Raw genomic sequence first — 22815 nt, 5'->3', positions numbered from 1 at the left:
TAATAATGTTATCATTGTTGATTCAGAACGATTTTGCGTCAGTTTGAAATGCTCGCCTAAATACCATCAGAAACTAGCGCCCCACACAGCATACCGATAGCGGGGCAGCGCTGCCAACGTTCCTAGTTCTAGAAACTATGGTGGCTACCATACTAGAAACGTTGGCGCTGCCAGTGCCTGAAATAGGGTGGCTAGACTACGTGCGCGCAGGCTTCAGTGACGCTAGTGACGCTGAACGCGCCGGCTGAAGAATAGAACGATGAGGATGCTTTCAAAAATTGAGCCTGTCCCTCTCAGAAAAATAAGAGCATTCCTGGCGTAGGGTATGAGCGCACAAGTTAAAGGACGGAAAGAACTCGACCTTCCTTCACATTATGGTGCACCAACTGGCCCTAAATTCCTCCATTTTGAACTTCATTCCTGCACGTAGGCAGCGAAAACCGCCTTAACAAAGCGAGATGGGTGACGAACAATAGTACTCGTTGGGCGCCAGTCAGTCACTGGTATTGTGTGTGTCACACAAGTGTTCTCTGGTGTCTCTGCAACGTCACGACGGGGCCCCATGTCTACGTCAAACCACAGAAAATGTCGATTGCACCTGAATACTCGGACGAGCACGCACCCTTACTTTGAAACTAAATTAAAATGTCTCACAGGCAACGCATCGAGCACGCACCCTTACTTTGAAACTAAATTAAAATGTCTCACAGGCAACGCATCGTCACTAATAATCGGTCAGAAGTGCCCCCGCATGCAGGGCTCTAAACGAAACGAGCATCTCGAGTTTCCAAGTTTGGTGTCGGAGGTTATTTAGCAGAGAGAGAGAGAGAGAGAGAGAGAGAAACTTTTTACTTAAATCATAGAAAAATGTCGGGTGGGGCTCTCAGAAATTCCGGTGTCAGCGTCACTGGTTGAGAGCAAAAAATCATCATCTTGTTCGTCCCCGAAAAATGGGGAAAGATGCAAATAAAATCAATAATCAAAAATTCCGTGTCCGAATGAGGATCGACACTTGGTCGTCTGCACACCAAGTAGGTGTTCTAATCCCGAAACACACGCGCCTGCTTGAAAAAAGAGTGAAAATGACTTTTTTCTGCTCGGAAATCCAGTGAAAGTAACTTTCATGGAATATCGCAGTAATAATGCGTGGTACAGGCGTACATTGCCATCTGGCAATGGCTTCTGGAGGGCATTGTGCCCCATCCAGGTGGCGGTTGCCAGCTTGCTCTCTCCCTCTTTCCTCTGTGTCCTTCCTTGTGTTACTTGTGTATCCGTGCAACGCCTCCTGAAAGAAAAAAAAAGAGAAACTATTCCTGGAACGTCGATCTTTTTTTTCAATTGGGAGCCTGCTGCCAACATGCAGTCTGGAAGGCCATGCCTTCTACCGAATGATTGATTGATATGTGGGGTTTAACGTCCCAAAACCACTACATGATTATGAGAGACGCCGTAGTGGAGGGCTCCGGAAATTTAGACCACCTGGGGTTCTTTAACGTGCACCCAAATCTGAGCACACGGGCCTACAACATTTCCGCCTCCATCGGAAATGCAGCCGCCGCAGCCGGGATGCGAACCCGCGCCCTGCGGGTCAGCAGCCGAGTGCCTTAGCCACTAGACCACCGCGGCGGGGCTTCTACCGAATGTTGCAACCCGCCACTGTGTGAGACAGTTCGCCTCCGTACCACTCAGTCACGTGATTTATTCTAGTTCACTATAGAGGTAACCACTCGAGGCAACTGTGAGAGCACTGGTGCGTTCTCATGGGGCGGCCGCTGGAGGCACTCACCTACGTACCGAATAAGGGTGCGTCGATGCGCGTGCAGCTAGACACTTTATACCGGAGGAAGAGGGTAAAATCTGAGGGTAGGGCAGCACGTTTGCGGCTGACGTTGCTGGTATAGTTTTACAAATCAAACAAATAAATCAATCTATCTGGCGCCAGAACATATGATTATAATGACTTCATGGTATAAAGTCGGCAACCCACTACAAAAGACAAACACGTTACTGCGCCTATTCTCTTAAGGCCACGTAGTGAGTGCATAGCAAGTTTGAAAACATTTCACGCGCCTAATTACACAGAACGCAGCCATATGCGAAAGCTTCACCGACACGAGCCACTTTCAACTTTATCAATTTATCGATGTATTAATCCACAATTTAAACTTCTTGAGTAACACCATACAATAAAAAATCACAACATATCCACGGAAAGAATGATGATGAGTGGGGCGAACGTCCATCCGTCCTGATGGACGGATGGTCAGACCGAGGCATGGACGAAGTGACGGATGCATGGACAGATGGAAAGACGGGCAGAAGCACATAGATAAACGCACAGATAAACGCTTATATTTTTTCCTGCCAGCTGGCAAACTGTTTTTTACCCTTTTGTGGAATGCACACACACACATTGAAAGGTCATGTGACTTAGGTGCTGATGTTTCACATCTTTAACCTATATAAATAGTTAGCTACTAGTCCAAAAAGACGCTAATTGACGGTGTAGACGCGGCTTGCGTCAACGGTATTTTTCTGCTGCAAGCAACTCCAGCTGCTAATGTCTTTAAAAATGAAGACTATAGAGAATAGATATCTAAGACCTTCACACTGCCGATAAAAACAAAAAAAAACATTGTATTTCTCTAATGTTGTTTGAGTACCACACGTTTTGACGCAACAAACTCTGTATGCAGCCGCGCAACACTCGTTGGCTGGTGTCGGGGCTGTAGGCGGCTTGCGGAGAGGGCATCGTAAAGGCGGACTCCGTAGCAGACGACGAGGTTGCCTCCACCATCCAAAGCAGCGTAGTGGGGCACGCGCTTCGAGGAACCCTAATGTGCTTGGGAATAATATACCTTACATGGCGTTCGTGGTTTTCCCAGCATATCCATGGAATTAATGATGATGAGTGGGGCGAAGTGGCCGACCGTCCGGACTGACGGACGCGTGTACGGACGGAAGTAAAGACGGACGGACAGAAGCACGGACGCTTCGCCCCACTCATACGCATTCACTCCGTGAATATGCTGTGATTTTATTGCGAGAGCAATTATATGGACAGTCTCAATTAGTTGTTTACCGTCACGGCCGCTGTCATTAACCGTATATGTATACGTTTGTATATATATGAAAACTCATGAAAAAAATGGTTCCAAATCTGCATGTTACACCGCAAATGTCGTCGAAAGACGATAGTCTTGCGTCTGGAGAGAGTGAACAAAACGTTTATTTGATGTTCTGCGCAAGAAAATCGGTGAATGGTATTCTCTATATGCTTGTGCACGCGCGCTTATCCTCGGATGGGGAGAATCATGTGCCTTCGGCTTTCACCGGAACGATTGCGTTAGTTTCCAGGCCCACGAAGATCACTTCACTCTCTACAGTACACAGGCCCCGTGTGCAAAAAGAGCGCGCTTTTCATTCACAGCGAAGTATAACAACTGGGACACTTGTTAGTTTGCACTCATCTTTACTCGTGATCATGTTTCGTGCGTCGTTTTTGTTTAAACAGCGCGCTAAGTGTCGAGTAGTAAACGTTGTTAGTTCGCTCTCTTCCTGTGTATGTTGTTTTCGTGTCATTTGTGCGTGAGCAGCGCGCTGCAAGTTTTGATCTGCTTGCCGTTCTCAGCGTTACGTTCCAAGTTGTTGCTATCACATTCATTGTTTCGCCCGTGCAGCAAAACTGTGACTTTTTTTTTGTAGAAGGTGTTGGTTAAACTTTGGTTCTCTGGCACACATATATCGGGAAAGGGTGGGGTGGTCAGTTTACCATCTGGATCTTTGAATAAAGGAAACATCGACCGCAGAACATAAAAGGAATTCGCAAAGATCACATATTGATCTACGGCATGTCTTGCGGCAGATGTGCGCGTGAACAGTGTCACAGAGGGGACGAGAAAAACGAGGACTACGGCACGGCCGCACCACGTGCGCGCGTGGAGGACGAGAAGCGGAGCACGTTCCGAGGCCTACAGGCGCCATGTCACCAACATCCCGAGAAGCCCCCGAGCTGAAAAAGGGCAGCGCAGTCTCCAGCCCATCGGAAGACCTCAACGCGATGATTCAAACGGTGCGGAAGAGAACTGGGGAGTCAAACACCGAATTCAAATCTGGAATGCCACCGGACTCCTGCGACGAAGACTCCACCCCGAGCAGAGTACAGCTGCGCTCCGCCAAGCCATCCAAGCAGCAACAAGCCTCGATGCTCGACATGAATGACAACAGCGATTGCGATCTCTGGCTCTACAAGGACCATCTGGGCTGTGTGCACGGACCCTTCTCCGGTGCCTGCATGTTCTCCTGGTTAGCCTCCGGCTACTTCCGCACGTCGTTGCCTGTGAAACGCACCTGCGACCAAGACTTCCAACTGCTTGGCCAGCTCATGACCACCTTGGGTAGACTGCCGTTCACCGCCGATCCGACCTTGCAAAACCAACCAAGCTACAGCACTGACAAACTGCAGGCGGCAGGCGCGACGCTGGCCGCACTGTCACCCGACCCTGAGAATGAAGAGCCACCCTTGAATTGTAACGGCAAGTTCTTCAAAGGCGGTCAGACTTCGTTCATTGACTCACAGGAAAAACCAGTGGAATCGATTAAGGTCGTAAACCCGACTGTAGAAACAGCCCCAGCGGTTCTACCGGACACGCGAGTTCACCGTGCCGAACACGTCAAAGCTGAACTTGGATTTCGCGATAATGCAGAACTTCTTGCTGAGGATAACCACACAAATGGAAGCCTCAAAGAAGAAGTGGAGCAGCGCGAAGGAGCCTGGGGCGGCTACGAGAAGTGCCAAACAGCACGCAGCTTCGTATCGGAGGTAGCGACACAACCAGCCGAAAGAAAGAACATGGTCTGCCGCCGTACATCTACCGCTGCAGTCGACACTCCTGCTGCTCCAACAACCTGGGCCGAAGTGTGCCTGAAAGCGCCGACAAAGCCGCAATGCGGGCACGTACGGGCGGACCAAGTTGGCACACCGGAGCCTGTCGCCATCGAAAACATGACGCGGTTCCCATCGCTCGGTGGCAAAGCCTTCGCGCGCGCCTTGCAGAGCAAAAGTAGGAACCAACGGCAAGACCCGGCGTGGACCCGACGCGCAGCCGCGGACCAGGATTTCACCCGCTGGTGCTACGATAGGCTCGGGAGACTTCCGTCGTACGTCCACGTGCCAACTTTCTTCGAGCTGCTGAGGGAAGTCGACTCGAACTCCGAAATTGAAGAGTACGTCCGCCAACACTTTGGCAGTGGAGAAGAGGCCTCGCGCTTCGCCCACGAGTTCGTGCAGCGACGGTTGCAGTGGAAGCAGCTGACAGGCTGAAAGGGCCCCGCCAAGCTTCTTGAGGCTACCACCGGCGTAGATATTGCGCCGAAAGACAAGAAACTGCGAAAGTTGAACGGCACCGCCTATCGAGTTTAGTGGCGGGGAAACTTTCAAGAAAGCATGAAGGATGCCATGAGCTGGCTCATTGGACATGCTTGTTTCTTTTTTTTTTACTTAGGTGAAGCACACTGAACAAATAAAGGATTTAAGAGAGTTTTGTAGCTATCAATAATGAGAAATAGCAAAACGCATTTTCACATTTCCCGCGCACCCACGCCGCCGCGCTAAAAGGCTAAAATAAAAAAAACAATAAAACGCAAAAAAAACAATTTAGATGTTTGGAAAAACTGCACTAAAGTTCACCTCAAACCTGACGTAACGAAACAATACTCACCTTGCTTCCACAGCTGACAATTCAGCTCATTTCTGGCTTTCGTATCTGGGCGTATCGTTGGCGACATCATCAGTCGCTGCATGGACGTTTGTGTTTTCTTTAAGACGGCGCAATGGGGTTCGTGCGCATGTTAAACGTTGAAAATAGTGTAAACATGTGACATTTACCCCAATGATTGCAGACTATGAAGAAAAACAGGAACGAAATGGTTGCTGCAGCAGTCGGTCGCTACTTGAAAGGAAGGCAGTACATGGTAATCACTATTTTTGGCAAAGCATTAGCATGTTTATTGGCGTCAAGTTGCTGGGAGAAGAAACCTCTTGACAGTGCATTTGCCACTCGCTATTAGCGTCATGTTTTATTTCATTCGAGATCTGTAGAATGCTAACGACAATATTGCTTCGTAGGACTGCGATTCCTTCAAGAAATCTGACGTGAAGCTGCAGCAAAGCGTAGCCGACTTTGCATTGAATGGAACGGTGGCTTCAGAGACGGGAGCTAAAAATGTTCTAAGCTACAGCCCTGTAAATAAGGACGCTCAAGCTGTTGAGCAGCAGTTTAGCAAGTAAGTTATTTCATTGCAGTAATCGTTACAACTTTAGGCAATTGCCGTGTCTCCTCACCCCCTTCTCTTTTTGGTTGCTCAAACACTCTAAGAGTGCGCTATTTGTGGCTGCATCGCTCAACGTTTACCGAGCCTACTGCACTGTGTTTTTTTTTTTGTGTAGCATTCTATCTCCTGATGAGGACGTGCCATTTTTAAGGGCAGTTAACAAACTTCTACAAAAAAAAAAAAAAAAACCGGTAGCACAGTTGTAAACGCTCCTCGTCATATGAACGACAAGCGGTTCTCTCAGAACAGCTATCGTTGCCTTTTCTCTCTTTACGAAAATAGTTGTTGATCACAACTCTTGCGTGCCGATTTTGGCGCTATCTGCGAGGCAGTTTCGTTAGTCGTGCCGCCTTTCTTTTCTCCCGTGCAGGCTCAAGAACTTCATTGCCGATGCTTGCGAACCTTTCAAGTCCGAACTCACATTCATGTTGTTCCCAATGTTTGTTCATTTGTACCTTGAACTCATCAGCAATGGTCAAAAGTCTTCAGGTAGTCCACTTTTCATTGTATTTGCCTTTGATTTATTCATCGGCCTGCCACGCTTGCTTAAATGCCTACTGAATAGCACCGTCGCAAGCAATAGTTTCTTTCATTTTGCATGACGCACTACGTCCGTTCTGCACTTAAGCTGCTGATAACTTTCCCTCTCATGTGACTAGTATTTTCTGAGACATGCAAGTTAATAGCTTTTGTTGGCATGTAGATGATTCCAACAAGATGAGGGATAAGTGATGGAAGAAAAACCCGTTGTGTGCTACGAAAGCTTATGAAAAGTACATCTTGAGTAGTCAGTGATGTTGTGAAACAAAGGGCTTGCATCTCCTGCACCTATAGCTTCACTTATTTTGTGTGCCGTGGCCTAATATTACTGCTGTTTTGTGATGTTCACTGAAAACACCTATTCTCCCTTTTCAAATGGTGCCCACAGCTCAGAAGTTTCACAGTCGTCATCGGAGCACATTTCAATCATCGGATCAATATCGTATGATCACGGACATGCTGCCTAGCATAACCTCTGCATCAGATGTACCTTCCCATCCTCATGTAAAGGAATTCAGGTGATATATATTTTCATGCGATGGTCCTGATGCTATTGTGAACTCTTAGTTTTCAAGAGTCTAGCAAGAGGTGGTGTGAGGTTTAAACAACCCCCGCCTTTACTATGGCAAATGTTAAGGCCTTGCTACTTCTGACATGCTTAAAATGGGAGTATAAAATGCATTATTTTAATTACTGCAAACAAGCTTTTATGCAGGTGAAAAAAAGTTTTTGAAAGTGAAACCATTCCCCCCCCCCCTTTTTTTTTCAGAGAGAACAAGTATTCAGTAAAACTCTCGGATGACAGCTTGGAGTATGTTTTAAATTTTTTGAGGGTAAGAAGCTTTGTCCTGTGTGATATAATGTTTTACTTGTGGATGGATGATCCTCCAGGCTAATTTTTCCTTCTTGCTTTCTAGGACAGTGACAACCTCATTTTGCTACAAGTCTTCAACCTGTACATTGACATTGATGGTAAGAACATGTACATTTAACAGGCATGTTTTTATGTGTTCAGTCCCTGACTGATTCATGTGTTGCAGATGTGGCTGTAATGAAAGCTATAGATGCTTATTGTAGGCACACAACGTAAACTACAAAAGAACGTGGGACGGAGCCCGTTGGTATGGCTTCATCACTGCAAAACAGTGCGAAAAAGAAAGACGCAGAAAGAACAGATTGCGCTTTGTCCTGCGTGTTCTTTCTGTGTCTTTGTTCTTATTGCTGTTTTTGCAGTGATAAATCCTCTAAATTATGCAATCTTGGTAGTTGCTTCAAGTATTTGTGTCAGGACTTTCAGAATTTTTTCCAGCACTGCAGGGTACTCGATGCTGTGATACAGCATTTAAGCACACACATACTTCATTTAACCTAGCATTTTCATCATTGCAAATCTAGGTTCTCGGTCCACTTTTGCAAGCATTATGTAGTATCATGAGTAAACATCCCAACGAAGCAGTAACAGTGGATAAACTTAATGGCATTGGATCAAAGGAGCGTTCCTACGTGTCTGAAGGCTACACACACATTACCGTAACAAGATGGTAACTGTGGCAAGCTACAACTGCCACAACTAAAAGTGAAATATAAATTGGTTCTCTCTTTGTGCATTGTTCCGAGTATTGTATGTTCTCTGATGTATATTGCTTTCTGTTGAACATCAGTCTTTCGTTTATCATATGTCTGACATTGCATGGCTCTCAATGAACACTTCGCAAATTACGTAACTTGCCCAGTCATTTTGCATAGCACTCAACCTAGGGAGCCCATGAATTTCAATCTATAAATAAACGCTATTTTGAGCTCTTCTGTATTCTTTCTTCGAATTGCAGTACAGCTTGCGCATGAAAAAATGAATGGGGATGCGCAAGCCTTGGGCTTACAGCAACAGTTGGTCTCGTCATCGACAGCTGCGAGAGGTAGCAGTGTTGATAACAAGCAGGAACCTCCTGTTGAACACTGCAAAGAATCATTAGCCTCCTTGCGCCAGGCCATCAAAAATGTCAAGGAAGGTGCCCCCTGCATTCCTTCCATCTGCCTCTACGCAGTAAATGACCGTCTGTCCGGGTGAGCACAAAGCAGAGCAGCATGTATCTTTTGTGAGGCATTTTCTTTTGCAGAACAGAGATCAGTGTTCGATAGATGCCATCAATCTCAATTTGTCCAGAGCAATACTGTACGAGGTAGCGTGTAACGTATGTTAGCTAGGACTAGATGAATAGCTCGACACCCTGTACCAAACATGATGCCATTGGGAGCCACATGATGCCATTAGTTTTTCACTGACAGCCCAGAAACCTGGGTGGGCTGTCAGTGAAAAACAAATAAAAGGTGCTGGTGGAAAAGTTCTGCCTCTTTACTGTACTTTTGGGAGCAGGCTTTATGCAAGCTGCTTTCAAGATTGTTCTCCCAGCCTCCTTCTTTCTTCATTATGACAAAAAAAGTAGAAGCTTTGGCAAATGGGTGGGTCAAATCTTCAAATTTTAGTGGTAAACTTTTTGAAACGAAAACTGTTTGAACCAGTTGTACTATATGGCAAGTTTGTGGGTGGTGAGCCATTCACGAAACCTTACGTTGACGTGTTGAAACAGTTGAACCTAGTTGCAACGATATCACAATCAACGTTACAATATATATTTTCATTATGTCCTATACTATGAGTGTGAATTCGTTGCAAGCCGATGCTGACATGAAACTATTTAAAATTACTTTGTTATATGTAGGGCTTCGTCTTTTCGAAGTTTATTTTTCATGGAATTCAGGTGCATTTTTCTAGTGGAAATTTGGCTTTTATTGAAGTTTTATTGAAATTTGGCTTTTATTGAACTCGCAGGTGCACGACTATCCGAAATCCAGTGTTTAGTTTTGCATTGCCAGTTGTTGAAATTGTTGTGTTCTTATTAACTTTATTTTCAGTGGAAATGCACTGAATTGTTGCTCATAGCTTTATTTCTCTATCCTTTCATTTTTTTCATTTGCCATTTATTTACCCAGTTAATAAGGCTGTTCATGGTGCACTGCTGTAAACTCGCCAAAGTGTACTTTTCTGCATTTTTGGGAGCAGGCTCTTAGCTAGCTGCTTCTCAGCTTTTTTGCCCAGCCTCCCTCATCTTCGTGATGGAAAAAAAATAATTGCTACTATATTATTGTTCTCAATATACTCCAAATTCTTTGGTGAAATAATACATGAACATGAAAACATGCAAACACCCAAAGTCTATTTTAGATGTCTGAAAGGTTGAAAGGCACAAACACATATACACACAAGCACAAATACTTGAATACAAGACACTTACACTTCATATTACAACCTTAAAACTTGCTGTAATAGACACAAGCATACTCGAGGAGGTTGTCGCCGCTAATAGAGGCGCGTTTCTTTCGAATGATTATTCTCTGCTTTGAAAATGCTCTTTGAATGTTGCGAATGCTCTTCTAAAATTATAAATTCAAATCGTAAAAAATTTAACCAACGAGTGTTTGTCGGATTTTTTTGGATTCATTCATCCCGAAAGATGTAGCACTTGTCATATATTATAGTTCCTTAGATCACGTGCAGCCACGTTGAGGCACGACATTGTTTTATCAGCGTGCGGTGGTATTGTATTGCGAAGTCGCAAATGCTGAAGAATGCCTCTGTTAACATATTCTCGTGTGAACTTTTTTCGGCCATGTTTTGCATGCAAACAGGCTCTGTTCAGCATCACAAGTGGAGGATGGCAGCCTCTTGGCATGCGGTTTTGAAGACTCATCTATTCGGCTCTGGAGCCTGTTGGCGCGTCCCCTATCAACTGATCCACCCGATGTAGACGTCAGCAGAGTCAGGCTGTACTGCGATGCTGACGAGATGGATCACTACAACACACCTCAAGAGAGGTTTGTCTTGTATGAGAATGTATAATCTTTGTGTGCATCATTTAACAGGGCTTATAAGGAAATGTGCTCAGTGTGCCTGGTGGTAATAAGTGTCACCTTCCAAAGTATATGTTTCCCAACTAACTGAACCTCATTTAAGTGTAGTTGAGGAGGAAGGCACCGTTGTCATTATCCCCCATCGTTTCCTTTATTGTGATTACTGCGTCAGAAGACGTTCCACTTTGCCAAAGCGAAGAAATACACTTTCCTTTTTTTGTGAACCACAGATTTGTGCTGTCCCATTGGCATGGCATCTTTAGTAGGCGAAAGTTGAGAACTTTGAATACATATCTTTTGCAACTGCTTAACTAGAGTGCGAGCGTATAGTTGCTGTGTGGCATTTTACAGCAGGCTCTTAATGTACAGTCAATATGTTCGAAGCACTGTGAATTGTCATTCAAAATTAAATGCTCAGGAGGGCACCCAGGAATGTATACAAAAGTGTGCATATTTAATGTTGGCATGTTTAATTATGCTGCTCTGATCAGGAAGGCCATGAAAGTTACATTGATTGAACTAACCAGAAGTTCTTGCCCTTAAAGGGATCCTGAAACAGTTTTGACGACTTTGTAGAAACGCATTAGGCCGGTAGACCGAGCCTTAGGGGTAATTTATAGACCCATTTGAGCTTTCTGTGTAAACTGTGTAATTTTTTACAATGCTTTAAAGCTGCGAATTGCTGGAGATCGCTGCAACTCTGCCAAACGACTTTTCAACTGCCAATCCACATAACGACATGCTCTGGTAACGTGATGTCACCGTAACTGCTGATCTCATTGGTTGTAGAATGCGCGGGAGTAAGATAGGCTGGTAGGGTGGCGGCACCTGTCGAAGCAGCTATCAACCACACCGCGATTTTTGTCTCTGTTGCCAGACGGTGTGTGTGCTGCCAAGGGCACTGTGTGATGGCCTCAGAGATTACACGCAACTTGTTGGCATGCTATCTCAGAGTTCTAGACTGGGCGAAGCTCAAATCATCGAGTTCGCTTGTAGAGCTCTGTGATCGCCAGCGATACTAGCGGGTATGATGAAATTGCTTGTAGCGGCCTTGGTACACAGCACGTCGCTACATTTGTGGTGTGAATGGTTTTATGACGCTGTAGCCTAAACACTGACAAAACTTAAAAGAACCATTTCAGGGTCCCTTTAATATCTTAAGCCACGTAATATTTTTAAACTAGCTTTAAGCTTGAGTGTTCAAATTTCGACTTGCTGTGAAGCAACTTGAAATATTGGCAATTAAGCGAAAGGAATAAAACTCAATATCACTTTCTGAGCGCATATGTGCATGTCATTGGGTGAGACGCCCTCGTTCTGAAGCAAGTGTTCTATTTACATTGCCAGTGACAGCAGAGTGCTGCGAGGTCATAGCGGCCCTGTGTATGACCTTGACTTCCTGCCTGGAAAGGAGTTGATGCTATCGTGCTCCGAAGACACTACAGGCAAGTTCACGAATGCCTTCAGCAGCAGCTTTCTTTGGTGCCGTAACAAAGATGTTATTGCCACAGTAAGGGCGGCCAGAGGTTTGCGACGCAGAAAGACAGGTGGTAAAATATTAATAATGTTTCCCCAAGCCATACCTACTGCAGCATTGTCAACAGCTGTCACCACTTTCTTGCTTTTTCGAATATTCGAAGCATTCGAATATTAGCACAAGTCAAAACATGACCAATGTTCTAACAATTGAGCTGCGGCCATGGCTACCTTCCTGTGCACTTTAGTGGGTGAATTCGTGTAGCGTCAGTGGCGTTATTCAAATTCTGCAGGTTTTCTCCCTGCCAGTTGTCTTTTCGTACACTTTAATTTCTTCTAGTTTGCATCATAATTGCTACAAATAACGTCCTCTATACTTTCCTTGGCTTGATGTTGGTTGTCGTTAATATAGTCAGCACTTCAGGAGTTTAGGTATTCAGCCCGCCTTGTGTATATGGCAATATGTTTAGAAATATGTAAAACTATGTAGCACTGCCAGTAAAAATTTTTCTTTTTTTTTTGTCCACCCCTCCCTTCTTATTTTGCAGTGCGAGCATGGAGCTTAAAAACGCACTGCAATGTTGCTATCTACAGAGGTCACTCATATCCTGTCTGGGACCTTGATATTGGGTATGCCAGGCCTTCCCTTCTGAATTGGAAATTTCGGTCTATACTTTTTATCCATCGCCATAGCAGCTATTTTTCCTTAATGAATTATAAACCGGGTGAAAGTGTTAAATATTGGGTTTTACAACTCTTTTGGCGTCCCTTTGTGGATATGTACTTGCTTTAAGCTATGTTTCATTTTACTGCAAAGTATAATTGGTTGTCTCTTGCCAACTTTGTTGACAAACTTTTTCTGGTGGCACTGTGAAAAGATGTAAACGTGGTCCTTGTGCTGGCTTGGCTATGACCGACTACTAGTGCACTGAGAACATTAAATGGGCTAAACACTTTTGGTTGTGTTGAAACATCAGTGGAAGAGCATTCTGTTCCACTGTGGCCATGCAATTGCCTGCATATCCTGTCTTGTGGTTAGGTTTTTTTTAATCTTTTTTATGACAGGCATTTCAGGTATTTTTATTATTTATTAGGTTAATTGGGGTTGTTTAGATGGAGGTCTTTCTTTGTTGTAGCCTTCCTGCATGGTCATTTATGGCGAGCCTGCGTGTAGAGCACTCGTGTCGTTTTCTTTCGTGGACTCAGTGGCTTATGTATGAGCTCTTAAGCATTTGTAACATTTCAGGTTTTGCTACGGTTGTGTGGTGTATGCAGGCCATTGGGGTTGTACTTTGCCACAGCATCAAAAGACAGCACAGCGAAGATCTGGACACTCGAGAGGACGTACCCACTGAGGATACTAGCTGGCCATAACATGGACGTGGACGTAAGGCTTTCACTGTTCGCTTGTGTTCTTTCTCAGTTCGCACAGTTCTATGCATAGAGGTGCAGATGTCGCGGTCCTATGACCAGCCGGTCAGAGCCTTGGAGTTGCTCTGATAACAGTTTAAATTTTTAGATGTATCTGGTGTAAGTGGTAATGTGCTGATGTAGTTACGCAGTGACTGCGTGTGTCGTATTAGAAAGCAGTTCTATGTTTGCTTTTGGGTATCCTATTCACTGCGTCTTATTTAGCATGGACTAGCGAAAACTAGTGGCATGGTTACTCGGTAATAGCACTGCCCATGTGAGGTCATGGATCCCATTCTCGGCTGTGGTGGCCGCATTTCGCAGGGAGAGATTTTAGTGCATGTTACTGAAAATTTCAGATAGTCAAAAAATAATCTATAGTTGTTCAGTGCAATATGCCTGATGACTAGACCGTAGCTTTGATGCACAAGATGTCAATAAACATTTCGTTAAAATAAATGTTATTGAAAGTGTGGTGCCCATACGTGTTGCCTCTTGATCTAACTTGTCTTTCATATTCAATGTTCTGTTCACTTCAATATGAAGGCACTTGCAATATAGTAATTTGGCTGAGTGTTAGAGGGGCCATGACATGGTCACCCAATAGATTGCAGTTTTCAGTTAAAAATACTAGTAGAGGGTCTATTGTGCCTGTAACTACATGAAAAATGGTCTGTGAACTGATATTTTTTTATCACAGAATGAGCACAAGGATTCGCCATTTATTAAACCTGCCCACCATCTATTAAACCTGCCCACCACTGCCAATTTGCCATGGCGTGTGTGACATGCGCTAGAATGGAGCGGAGTCATTGTCTTTTATTCAAGTTTGGGCCACAGCAAATCGTTCAAATTCAATGCCAAGCTGAAGATAGCTGAAATAGCTTCATTGAACTCGCAGCTGACCTCGAAACAAAATCATCAGTCTGAATGCAGACGCCAGCAAAAGTAGAGGCGTGTTACTTCACTACTCGTGATTGCATGAGTGTTGCCCGACTCTCAGGTCGCTCGCGCATTTTTAAAAAATATAGATGCGCGCAAAATTCATCAGCTCGCTCGTGAATCCACAAGGATTGACCCACATCACACAGATTGTGATAGAAAGTTGTGTGTCATGGCCCTTTTAAGTTCTTGTTTCTTCTTTTCAATCTCCCATACAGAGCGTGAAGTTCCATCCCAACAGCAATTACGTGGCGACTGGTTCGAGTGACCGGTGCCTGCGGCTCTGGTCAGTGCAGGATGGCCGGGTGGTGCGCAGCCTGCCTGCTCACCGGGGAACCATCTTTGCTCTCGCCTTCTCACCTGACGGGCAGCTGCTTGCTTCAGCCGGTGAGGACAAGCTGCTGTTGTGACTTCGACTTTGCCCTCTTCAGTGAATCATGTTGAACTCTTTTGCCTCTAACAGAAACCATGGATCATGGGGAATCACATTAATTTTAGATCTTGGGGAGTTAAAATACTTAATTACGAAGCGAAATCTACACTGTTTCAGAAGCAGTCGCACGCGCCAAATAACGTCATTGATACCATGCCGCTTCTTAAGACAGAATCTTTTTTCTTTGGACAGCTGCATCATTATGCTGCCACCTGCCATTCGTAGGTCGCCATGCGTAAGCGGTTTCACTTGTGCCCATAAAGTTTCTTTCCCCATTCCAAGAATGGGTCCAGAACCTGTCTTAGCAACGTTCTGCAGCAGTCACTCAGCAACGTGGGCAATCGGCAATAACGGATGCTTACCATGGCTATGGCAGCACGTGTTAGACGCTTTCGAAATGACGGTGTTCCTTGGAACTCACAATAACCATGGTGCATAAGATAAATTGCTGTATTGCGAAGGATGATCCGTGCGTTTACCACGTGCAAATAGTCAACAAGTCAACTTAATTCTCGCGACAGCAAAATTTGTCGCTCTCCCCGTGCATTTCGTTATTTTAGAGTTCAACTTTATACAGTGCAGTTTTCATATAACGACATCAAGTGCCAACGAAATCCCATTGTTAGAACCAATAATCGCTATAAGCAAATTAAAAAAAGAAAAGACAAAAGAGAGATCAGAACATTTAATATTCATGTATGTAAGGTAGTTTAATTATGTACTACAGTGCACTTTTAGTAAATTTAAATCTGTTAAACGGAACTGCTTAAACAGAACAGCTGCCTCTAGCACAGTTGATTTCGTACCAGAATTCTGCACCCCTGCTCATCCCTCAGTAAACGGATCTCCTGTTAAACGAAGCAAATTTTCCTGGTCCCTTCAGGTTCTGTTTAACGCAAGTCTACTGTACTTGATTGCCGAAAAGCCATACTCTGCAAGCTTCGCTTGCTTCACGGGAAGCTGGCGCACATATATTGCAGGAAGATTAGGTGCTCCTTGTAGCTGAGCAAGAGGTCCTTCATAAAAACAAAGTGCCGGAGGGACTGTATCATCTGTTGGGCCTCCTGCTATAACTGCCAGGGTAGACTGCTCAACCGTGTGGCTGTGTGCAGCACGGCGCAGTTGGCGCAGAGAGCCATTTTCGGTGCATGCTGTAGCCTGATTCAACCTGATATCGCGATGCTGGAGCATTGTAATAAGCAGTTTATTTTTCTACCATAGAAAGCGTGGAAAAGTTGATGGTGCCAATGTTGTTCATCGTTATATGCGATATATTGTTATAAATGGTATTGTAATAAGTGGACTCGTTTAGCCTTGATTCATTTGGCCTCTGAAGGACACAAGGTGTGACAAACATTAATAAACTCCACCCCTCACAGGTGAGGACCGCAGGATCAAAGTATGGGACCTGGGGAGCTCCACCTTGCTCAAGGAGCTGCGAGGCCACACAGACGCAGTCTACAGCATCTCGTTCAGTCGCGATGGCTCTGTGCTTGCCTCTGGTGGCGCAGAGCCCCTTGTTCATCTCTGGGACCTTCGACGCAGTGTGGGATCTTCACCGAGGTGTGTGGCTGTGGGCATCCAGAGGTTTTGTCTCAAAATCTACTTCTACCAACTGCTTCTCCAGCATTGCATGCGAACGGGTTATCTGGATTAGTACTCTGTGTTGTGTGTAATTTACACCGTTTCAGTCACAATGATTTGTAGTTTTTTTCTTGCATCGCTCAATGCATGGATTGTTATGTCGCGTTACACAAAGTACCAGTGCACAGGTATTTTTCATATCATTGACGATATTATGTACACAAAATGGCTTGCAACTGTCATAACGTACAGGTTAAAGGGTTCCTGCAAAAATTTTTGAGCATGGTCAGAAAATGCTGCCGATCGGTAGTAGAGGCTCCCGGCAACACGCGAGCCAAATATTATAGTGCAGCACGCAGCCTGGTATTCACAATGAATGATCAAAGTCAGCTAAAAATTGCTTTCTCTTCTCTCAGCAAATAACAGAAGACGCTCAAAAATCACACCTAGCAAGCCCATCTATCAGCCATTGACTGATTTGAACAAGACGCGCTTGGTCATTACACAAATCACAGCGGGAGGCCGCCACTTGTCCACGTATGCGTGTGCGATCACACTGAAAAGGCCGCGCATTCGAAGAAGAAAAAAAAAGTGCTCAAGGTCACAAGGCATGGGTGACGTAGTTTCTTTGCCCATGCCATCCCTTTCTGCTTAGCTTCCAGTGCTTTCATCGGGACGAGAAGAGAGAATGCAATTGCAGCATGCGACAAATCTTTGCAACTCCACTCGCACTGGACAGATTCTTAAAATTTTTGCGGCATTGAATTCGTATGGCAATAAGCTCTCGCAGTGAATTCATTCCATGGTTACTTGAAAATGTTTTCAGGGCCTCTTTAAAATTATGTACAGGTCAAGATTATGCATGTGCCTTGTTTCAATAAAAAAAAAATTATATTGTGCAGGTTACTTGGATCATGACAACTGTGCTTATTTTTCTTTATAATATTCGATATATACTATATTTGAACTCCCTTAGAAATTATTTGACCAAATCACCATTTGCCTCAAATGCACTCCGAATTTAAAATTTGCTATTCGCACAGACCTACAAAGTAATGTTCATATAGGCCCCAAATTTCTGAAAACGGGCGTTTATAGGCATTTGTAGGCGCTATAGAAACACCATGAAAAGCCGTGCTCATATATCAAACTGGGGTGATAGGAGTGCCAGGAACAATAATAGGCATTTGCCTTAAATTTGGTCTGTAGTTTTAAGATACATCGTTGTGGAGCTTTTTTTTTTGCTGGTAGACTTTACTTCATCTCTTCTTCCTTATGTCCTGTAAGCAATGATTGGCTGTGTGCATTTTTTTTTGTATCCACGCACGTGTCCACAAGCAAGAAAGCTTATTGTGAATTCTGATCTTTTGTGCTTTTGTCACCTTTGCAGCGATGCAGATCCCAATGGCCACATGTCACCGGAGCATCTGGCAAGTTTCCCCACATCCACATCTGCACTTCATCTGGTGCGGTACGCACCTCGAAACCTCCTCACCCTCGTTGGTTCTGCAGCGGCTGGTACCGGTGCAGACATTTCTTCCATTTCTTGACGCATTCGGGGCACCAAATGCAAGGCCAAGTCCGCAAGTTCTCGAGCCACCAGAAAGCCACCGTGCCGTGTTCCGCCATCTTGCTCATTCAGTGGTGAAAGACACTCTGGCCAAGAGACAGCCACGGAGACACACAGTGCCACAAATTTTGTGCTTGTTTGAAAGAAAATATATAATGGATTTCGATGGAATCTCTATACTGTGTGGTGTGCTTCCATGTGAATAGAGTTCAGCCAGCTGAATTCATTGTTGTAGTAGTGTATTCTGGGCTTGCATGTTATTGTTTAGAGGGACAATCTGGCCTTGTGTTAGTGGCTAAAAATTCCCAACATTTACTGCGGGGCGTTGTGCCCGCACATGTGCTCAATCGTCAATATACTCCAGGTGGTGAATATTAATGCAGAATCCCCCGCTTCCACCATACAATTCGATTTTGGTTTTGTTAGACGAGATGCCATAATATATATTACCTTTTAGGTTAAAGCCACGCCGCATGAGTCGCAGAGGTGAGCAAAACGACGACAAGTACGTCTTTTTTTTTTTTCAAATGTTTCGTCATTGCTGTCACTTCAGGGTCTGTCATTTTCCACGGATTGTGTTGACGCTCGAGGGCAAAGTTCTGGGGTGAGGGGGGAAGCTTGTACTAATAAGCTGTTTTAGATCAATTTTCTGTTTGTATTCATTTTTACATAGTATTGTGAGGAATTCATGCATACGCTGTTGGCATGCAGCAAGGCACCAACTGCCCAAGCACTGCACCAATACCTTATAGTGTAGCGTGTAATTTCACAAATCTTGTACAACACTAGAAAGGTGCTGCAAAAAATTCACATGATGCAATGTTTCAGCCATTAATATAAAAAATATGATGTAGAAGTAGTATGAGGTATCTCCAGGCAAAGTGTTGAGCTTAGTTTCCAAACCCCTTCACGACGGCCTTCCTCACAATCATATCATGGTTTTGGGGACTTAAAACCTGAGATATTAACCTTTCAACAGAGTCACAGGAATTCGCAGCCTTTTTATACTGCAGCACTCTTGTCAACAGGCACTCTGTACTGTGCCCACAGAAAAAATCTGTGCCACAGGTAAACAGAAATGTTTGCAAATAGTAAAATGCAAATGTTTAAAACATACTTTTAATTGTCTGGTATTTAATCAGACTTAAATGACAACTCGACTATCCGAAACATTCAAACCCTCCGATTATGCGATGTACTCGGAACATCTTTCAATTGTGAGGGGACAGAAAAGTTATGCTGCTTGTCGGGTGACGCTGTCTACTACTAACTCGCTCTAGCAGATGATGCACAGCATACTTCTGGAGCTGCCAGTGCATGGCAATGTGTATGGGGCTTAGTACACCTTCGCAACCAAATGCTGGATTTATCTGAAAGCAAACCACCTAAACGGATGCAAGAGACTGCATAAAGATAACATCATGAAATAAAAAAATAATCCTTTGAAAAAAATCACTGCATTTCAAGCTGCTTGAAGATAATTATGGGGCGAAGCTTTCGGAGGTGATTATTGTGATTAAAGTTGAGATAGTACTGAGACTGATTGTGGTTGTGATACTTATATATATTTTTTTATTCAAAGAGATAGTGCTGAGACCGATTGTAATATAGCAGTGATTCTTCTTTATAGCTGATATGAGGTTCCGAGTTCCTGGTTACGTTTTGACTTCATAATCACAGCTTCATTAGCTATCGTCTCTGGTGTAGAATTTGCTTGTCGGTATTGCCGCCTTGCATCCGCTTAAAGTTGTCTCAACTGCGCGTCAGCTTGGCGTTTTTCCCGCTTAGCCTTTGCTTTCTTAGCCCTAGTCTGTGGTGTAGAACTTTGTTGTCACCATCGCCGCTTTGCATCCGCTTCCTTCTCTTTTGTCTCCACGGTAGCTTCCCGTTGACGGTGACGCTGATACTCAGGACGTCGCGCTTTCCTGCGTTCGTCTTCGTCCATATGAGAGGAGAGAATGTGTGGTATGGAACGTGGTTATATATATATATATATATATATATATATATATATATATATATATATATATATATATATATATATATATATATATAACGTTGACAGCAGCGCCCTCTGTTCCTTATAAGTTGAAGGTTACATGCAAAACGGTTACCACCAACACCCTCTGTTGCTTAAAGTTGAAGGTTACATGGTGTTACGAACAGACGGGAGACGGCGGACATCGTGAGGTCTTAAGGAGCTTCGCCCCTAATAACTAAACAGCGTTACAGTGAACTCCCTTGAAGACTATCTCTGTTAAGACCAATTCTTGCTTAAAGGGACACTAAAGAGGTTGAAAGATGACTTCATTTAGATTGACCAACTGCACTTTGAGAAACTCTAATGCCATGTGTTTTGCTATCATAAATTCATTATTATGTGAGAAAAAACAGGTTGAAGTTTCATTTTTAAACTATGCGCCGAAATCTCTGTGTGTGACGTCAGAAGCTCCTAAATGTATTTTTGGTATTTTCGTGACATTAGCCTGACGGAATTTTCTAAAACTTTGTATGCTAAGTTTCTAGTACCCACAGATGCCCATGTACTTCATTTTTATCGATTGGAGGCTACTTAGGACAAAGGATACGCCTTTGAAATTTTGTACGTCACAGGTTGGAATCTCAAGGTGGCGTCTCCACCCAAATTTCATTTTCATGCATTTGTGAACTTAGTAAGTGTTGTGTGGTGGTAAGAGTGGTTTTTTCATGAATGTGAAATTGTACTTAATTAATACATGAAAAATCATTTTGCTCTTTAGTGTTCCTTGAAGATAAACAACAAGGGAGTGTTTGGTTTGCGATAGACTCAATGCAGAAAAAAAATCTGCTTAAGACGAACCGCATAACAGGTCTCTTCTGTTAAGACGAACTCTCACAGCGACCAACAGCGACGGGGATTCTGCACAACGAACATTATAGTCTAGATGGGGGCATTCAGGCGAACAAGAGAAAGCAAAATGAAAATAAATAAATGAGCAAATAAATAAAAAAAACTTCCTGGGGCAATCACTGGAAGCATATCGAAAGCTAATTGTGACGTGGACTGAAAAACGAGATAAGTGGAAAGGAAAGGTCAGTGTATAAAGCTGGTATCTCCCTCACCCCTAACCTGTAGGTGGAGAAAGAGCTGGCTTTATCAGCAAAAAAAGCAACAAAGAGTGTTTGTCTTTTCGTATACTCCTTGCGTTCTTCAGTTCCCCAACAAAAGTGCAGTGGAGTACAGAACAACACAAGATCTTGGCTAGAGAAGAAAATGCAAGAGAAGGGGGTTGTAAAAAAGCCAGACAAAATGAGAACGATTATCTGTCCATTATAATCACATTAAACAGAAACCACATACGCGGCACCATCGTTCCATCAGAGGGGTCAGATGCATTGTTATCGCCGGCACACAATGGTGCCTGAGCACATGTTGTGGTCAGTTCAGGTTGTTTTGAATAGGGCCTGCTCCTAGTGAAGTGCGAATTGTGATGCTCCATTTTCATTATGAAAGTGCATAACAAAGGTAGGTCATTTTGCACACTAAATATAGCTAGGTTGTGTTTTTTGTGCGTCCGAGGCTTCTGATCGTGAGTAGTGTAAACGGAGATCTTCAGCTGCATGTCGTTCAGAAAAAGTTACTGCGGGATGAAAATAGGATAATATTCCATCCTCAAAGAAAATCTTGCAGACTTTCATAATCAACTTGGCGTGTATTGGCTTTGGCAAAGTAGCGGTGTGCAATGGAGGAGTATCCAAAAGAGATAGCAAAGCCAGTAAAACAGCCTCTCAAAAGGTGAACAGCCTGAAGAATAAATTTTCCATTCTTTAAAGAAAAATTGTGCTTGTCTCTCTCCTTTAACTTTTTTTCTAATTGTCAAAATAGTCGTGCTACAGTTTTATTGTTAATATGTGGTAGCAATTTATTCATGAGCATATTAATCATGAACTTGCGAAACCAAGTACTACTCGCTAGATAAGTCTAAATACTCTCGTTGAAAGCATAGTTTCTACCAAGCTGAGCCAAATGAATGATTTTTCTTGTTAATTTCCTCCCCATTTTAAGTATACTTCATTCAGTTCTTTCAAGCAATATATTTAGACGTACTTGGCATGTTAGCATTTTGTTTTCAGAAGCACTTCTGATAAGAGCAACTCCTGATAAGACGAACAAATGATCGTGGTTCGTCCTGTATTGTGAGCTTATAGATGATAAATTATCCAACATTATACGATAAGTCAATGCTTCACCTCATCATGATAATGTGCTTCGAGGATTCAACTGTCGTAACAAGGCACCAAGTTCCTCAGGTGTGCAGTTGTTTTCAGTGTCAACGAAATGTCACATACAGGAGGGTGTCGCTGTGCCCCAAACATATAGAGTAGCTATCTCTCCTTCACAGCTACTTCATATAGCGATGATAGCGATACTGCCAAGAAATGGCGTTGTACAATGCATAAGCTTCCTGTAGATTTATGTGTTGTGCAATAAACTTGCTTGTTCTAATTTCTGGTTGGTAAAAAACTTTTTCCCAGAGGATATATTTCCTCTGAAGCTTGCCATTTTGATTAAAGTTGTTTCTCTTACCAGAGGTTAATAATACTTGGTATCTGAAGAATTTTGCAAGATGTGCACTTG

At 43.8% G+C, this 22815-nt stretch overlaps 1 protein-coding gene across 1 annotated transcript; it reads left to right on the top strand.

Moving 5' to 3' along the window:
- The first annotated feature begins 5765 nt into the window (after positions 1-5765).
- LOC119170355 (TAF5-like RNA polymerase II p300/CBP-associated factor-associated factor 65 kDa subunit 5L) lies at positions 5766-18368 on the top strand. The gene is made up of 14 exons (XM_037421493.2): positions 5766-5973; positions 6128-6285; positions 6704-6822; positions 7262-7391; positions 7643-7706; positions 7791-7845; positions 8703-8937; positions 10561-10746; positions 12130-12227; positions 12807-12888; positions 13534-13645; positions 14829-14997; positions 16423-16606; positions 18018-18368. The coding sequence occupies exons 1-14, from the start codon at positions 5905-5907 to the stop codon at positions 18175-18177; spliced, it is 1821 nt and encodes a 606-aa protein (XP_037277390.2). The 5' UTR covers positions 5766-5904; the 3' UTR covers positions 18178-18368.
- Positions 18369-22815: the final 4447 nt, after the last annotated feature.

This window comes from Rhipicephalus microplus, chromosome 2 (assembly GCF_043290135.1).
Source record: "Rhipicephalus microplus isolate Deutch F79 chromosome 2, USDA_Rmic, whole genome shotgun sequence".
Taxonomy (NCBI): domain Eukaryota; kingdom Metazoa; phylum Arthropoda; class Arachnida; order Ixodida; family Ixodidae; genus Rhipicephalus; species Rhipicephalus microplus.
Note: the sequence above shows the minus strand (reverse complement) of the source record. Positions and strands in the feature narration are given on the sequence as shown.

Excerpts from the sequence above, each read along its gene's own strand:
- LOC119170355 (XM_037421493.2), top strand. The coding sequence starts at position 5,905 with ATGAAGAAAAACAGGAACGAAATGGTTGCTGCAGCAGTCGGTCGCTAC. Across the intron at positions 7,392-7,642 it reads CCTCATGTAAAGGAATTCAG|AGAGAACAAGTATTCAGTAA; the intron begins GTGATATATATT and ends TTTTTTTTTCAG. Across the intron at positions 14,998-16,422 it reads GCAGCTGCTTGCTTCAGCCG|GTGAGGACCGCAGGATCAAA; the intron begins GTGAGGACAAGC and ends CACCCCTCACAG.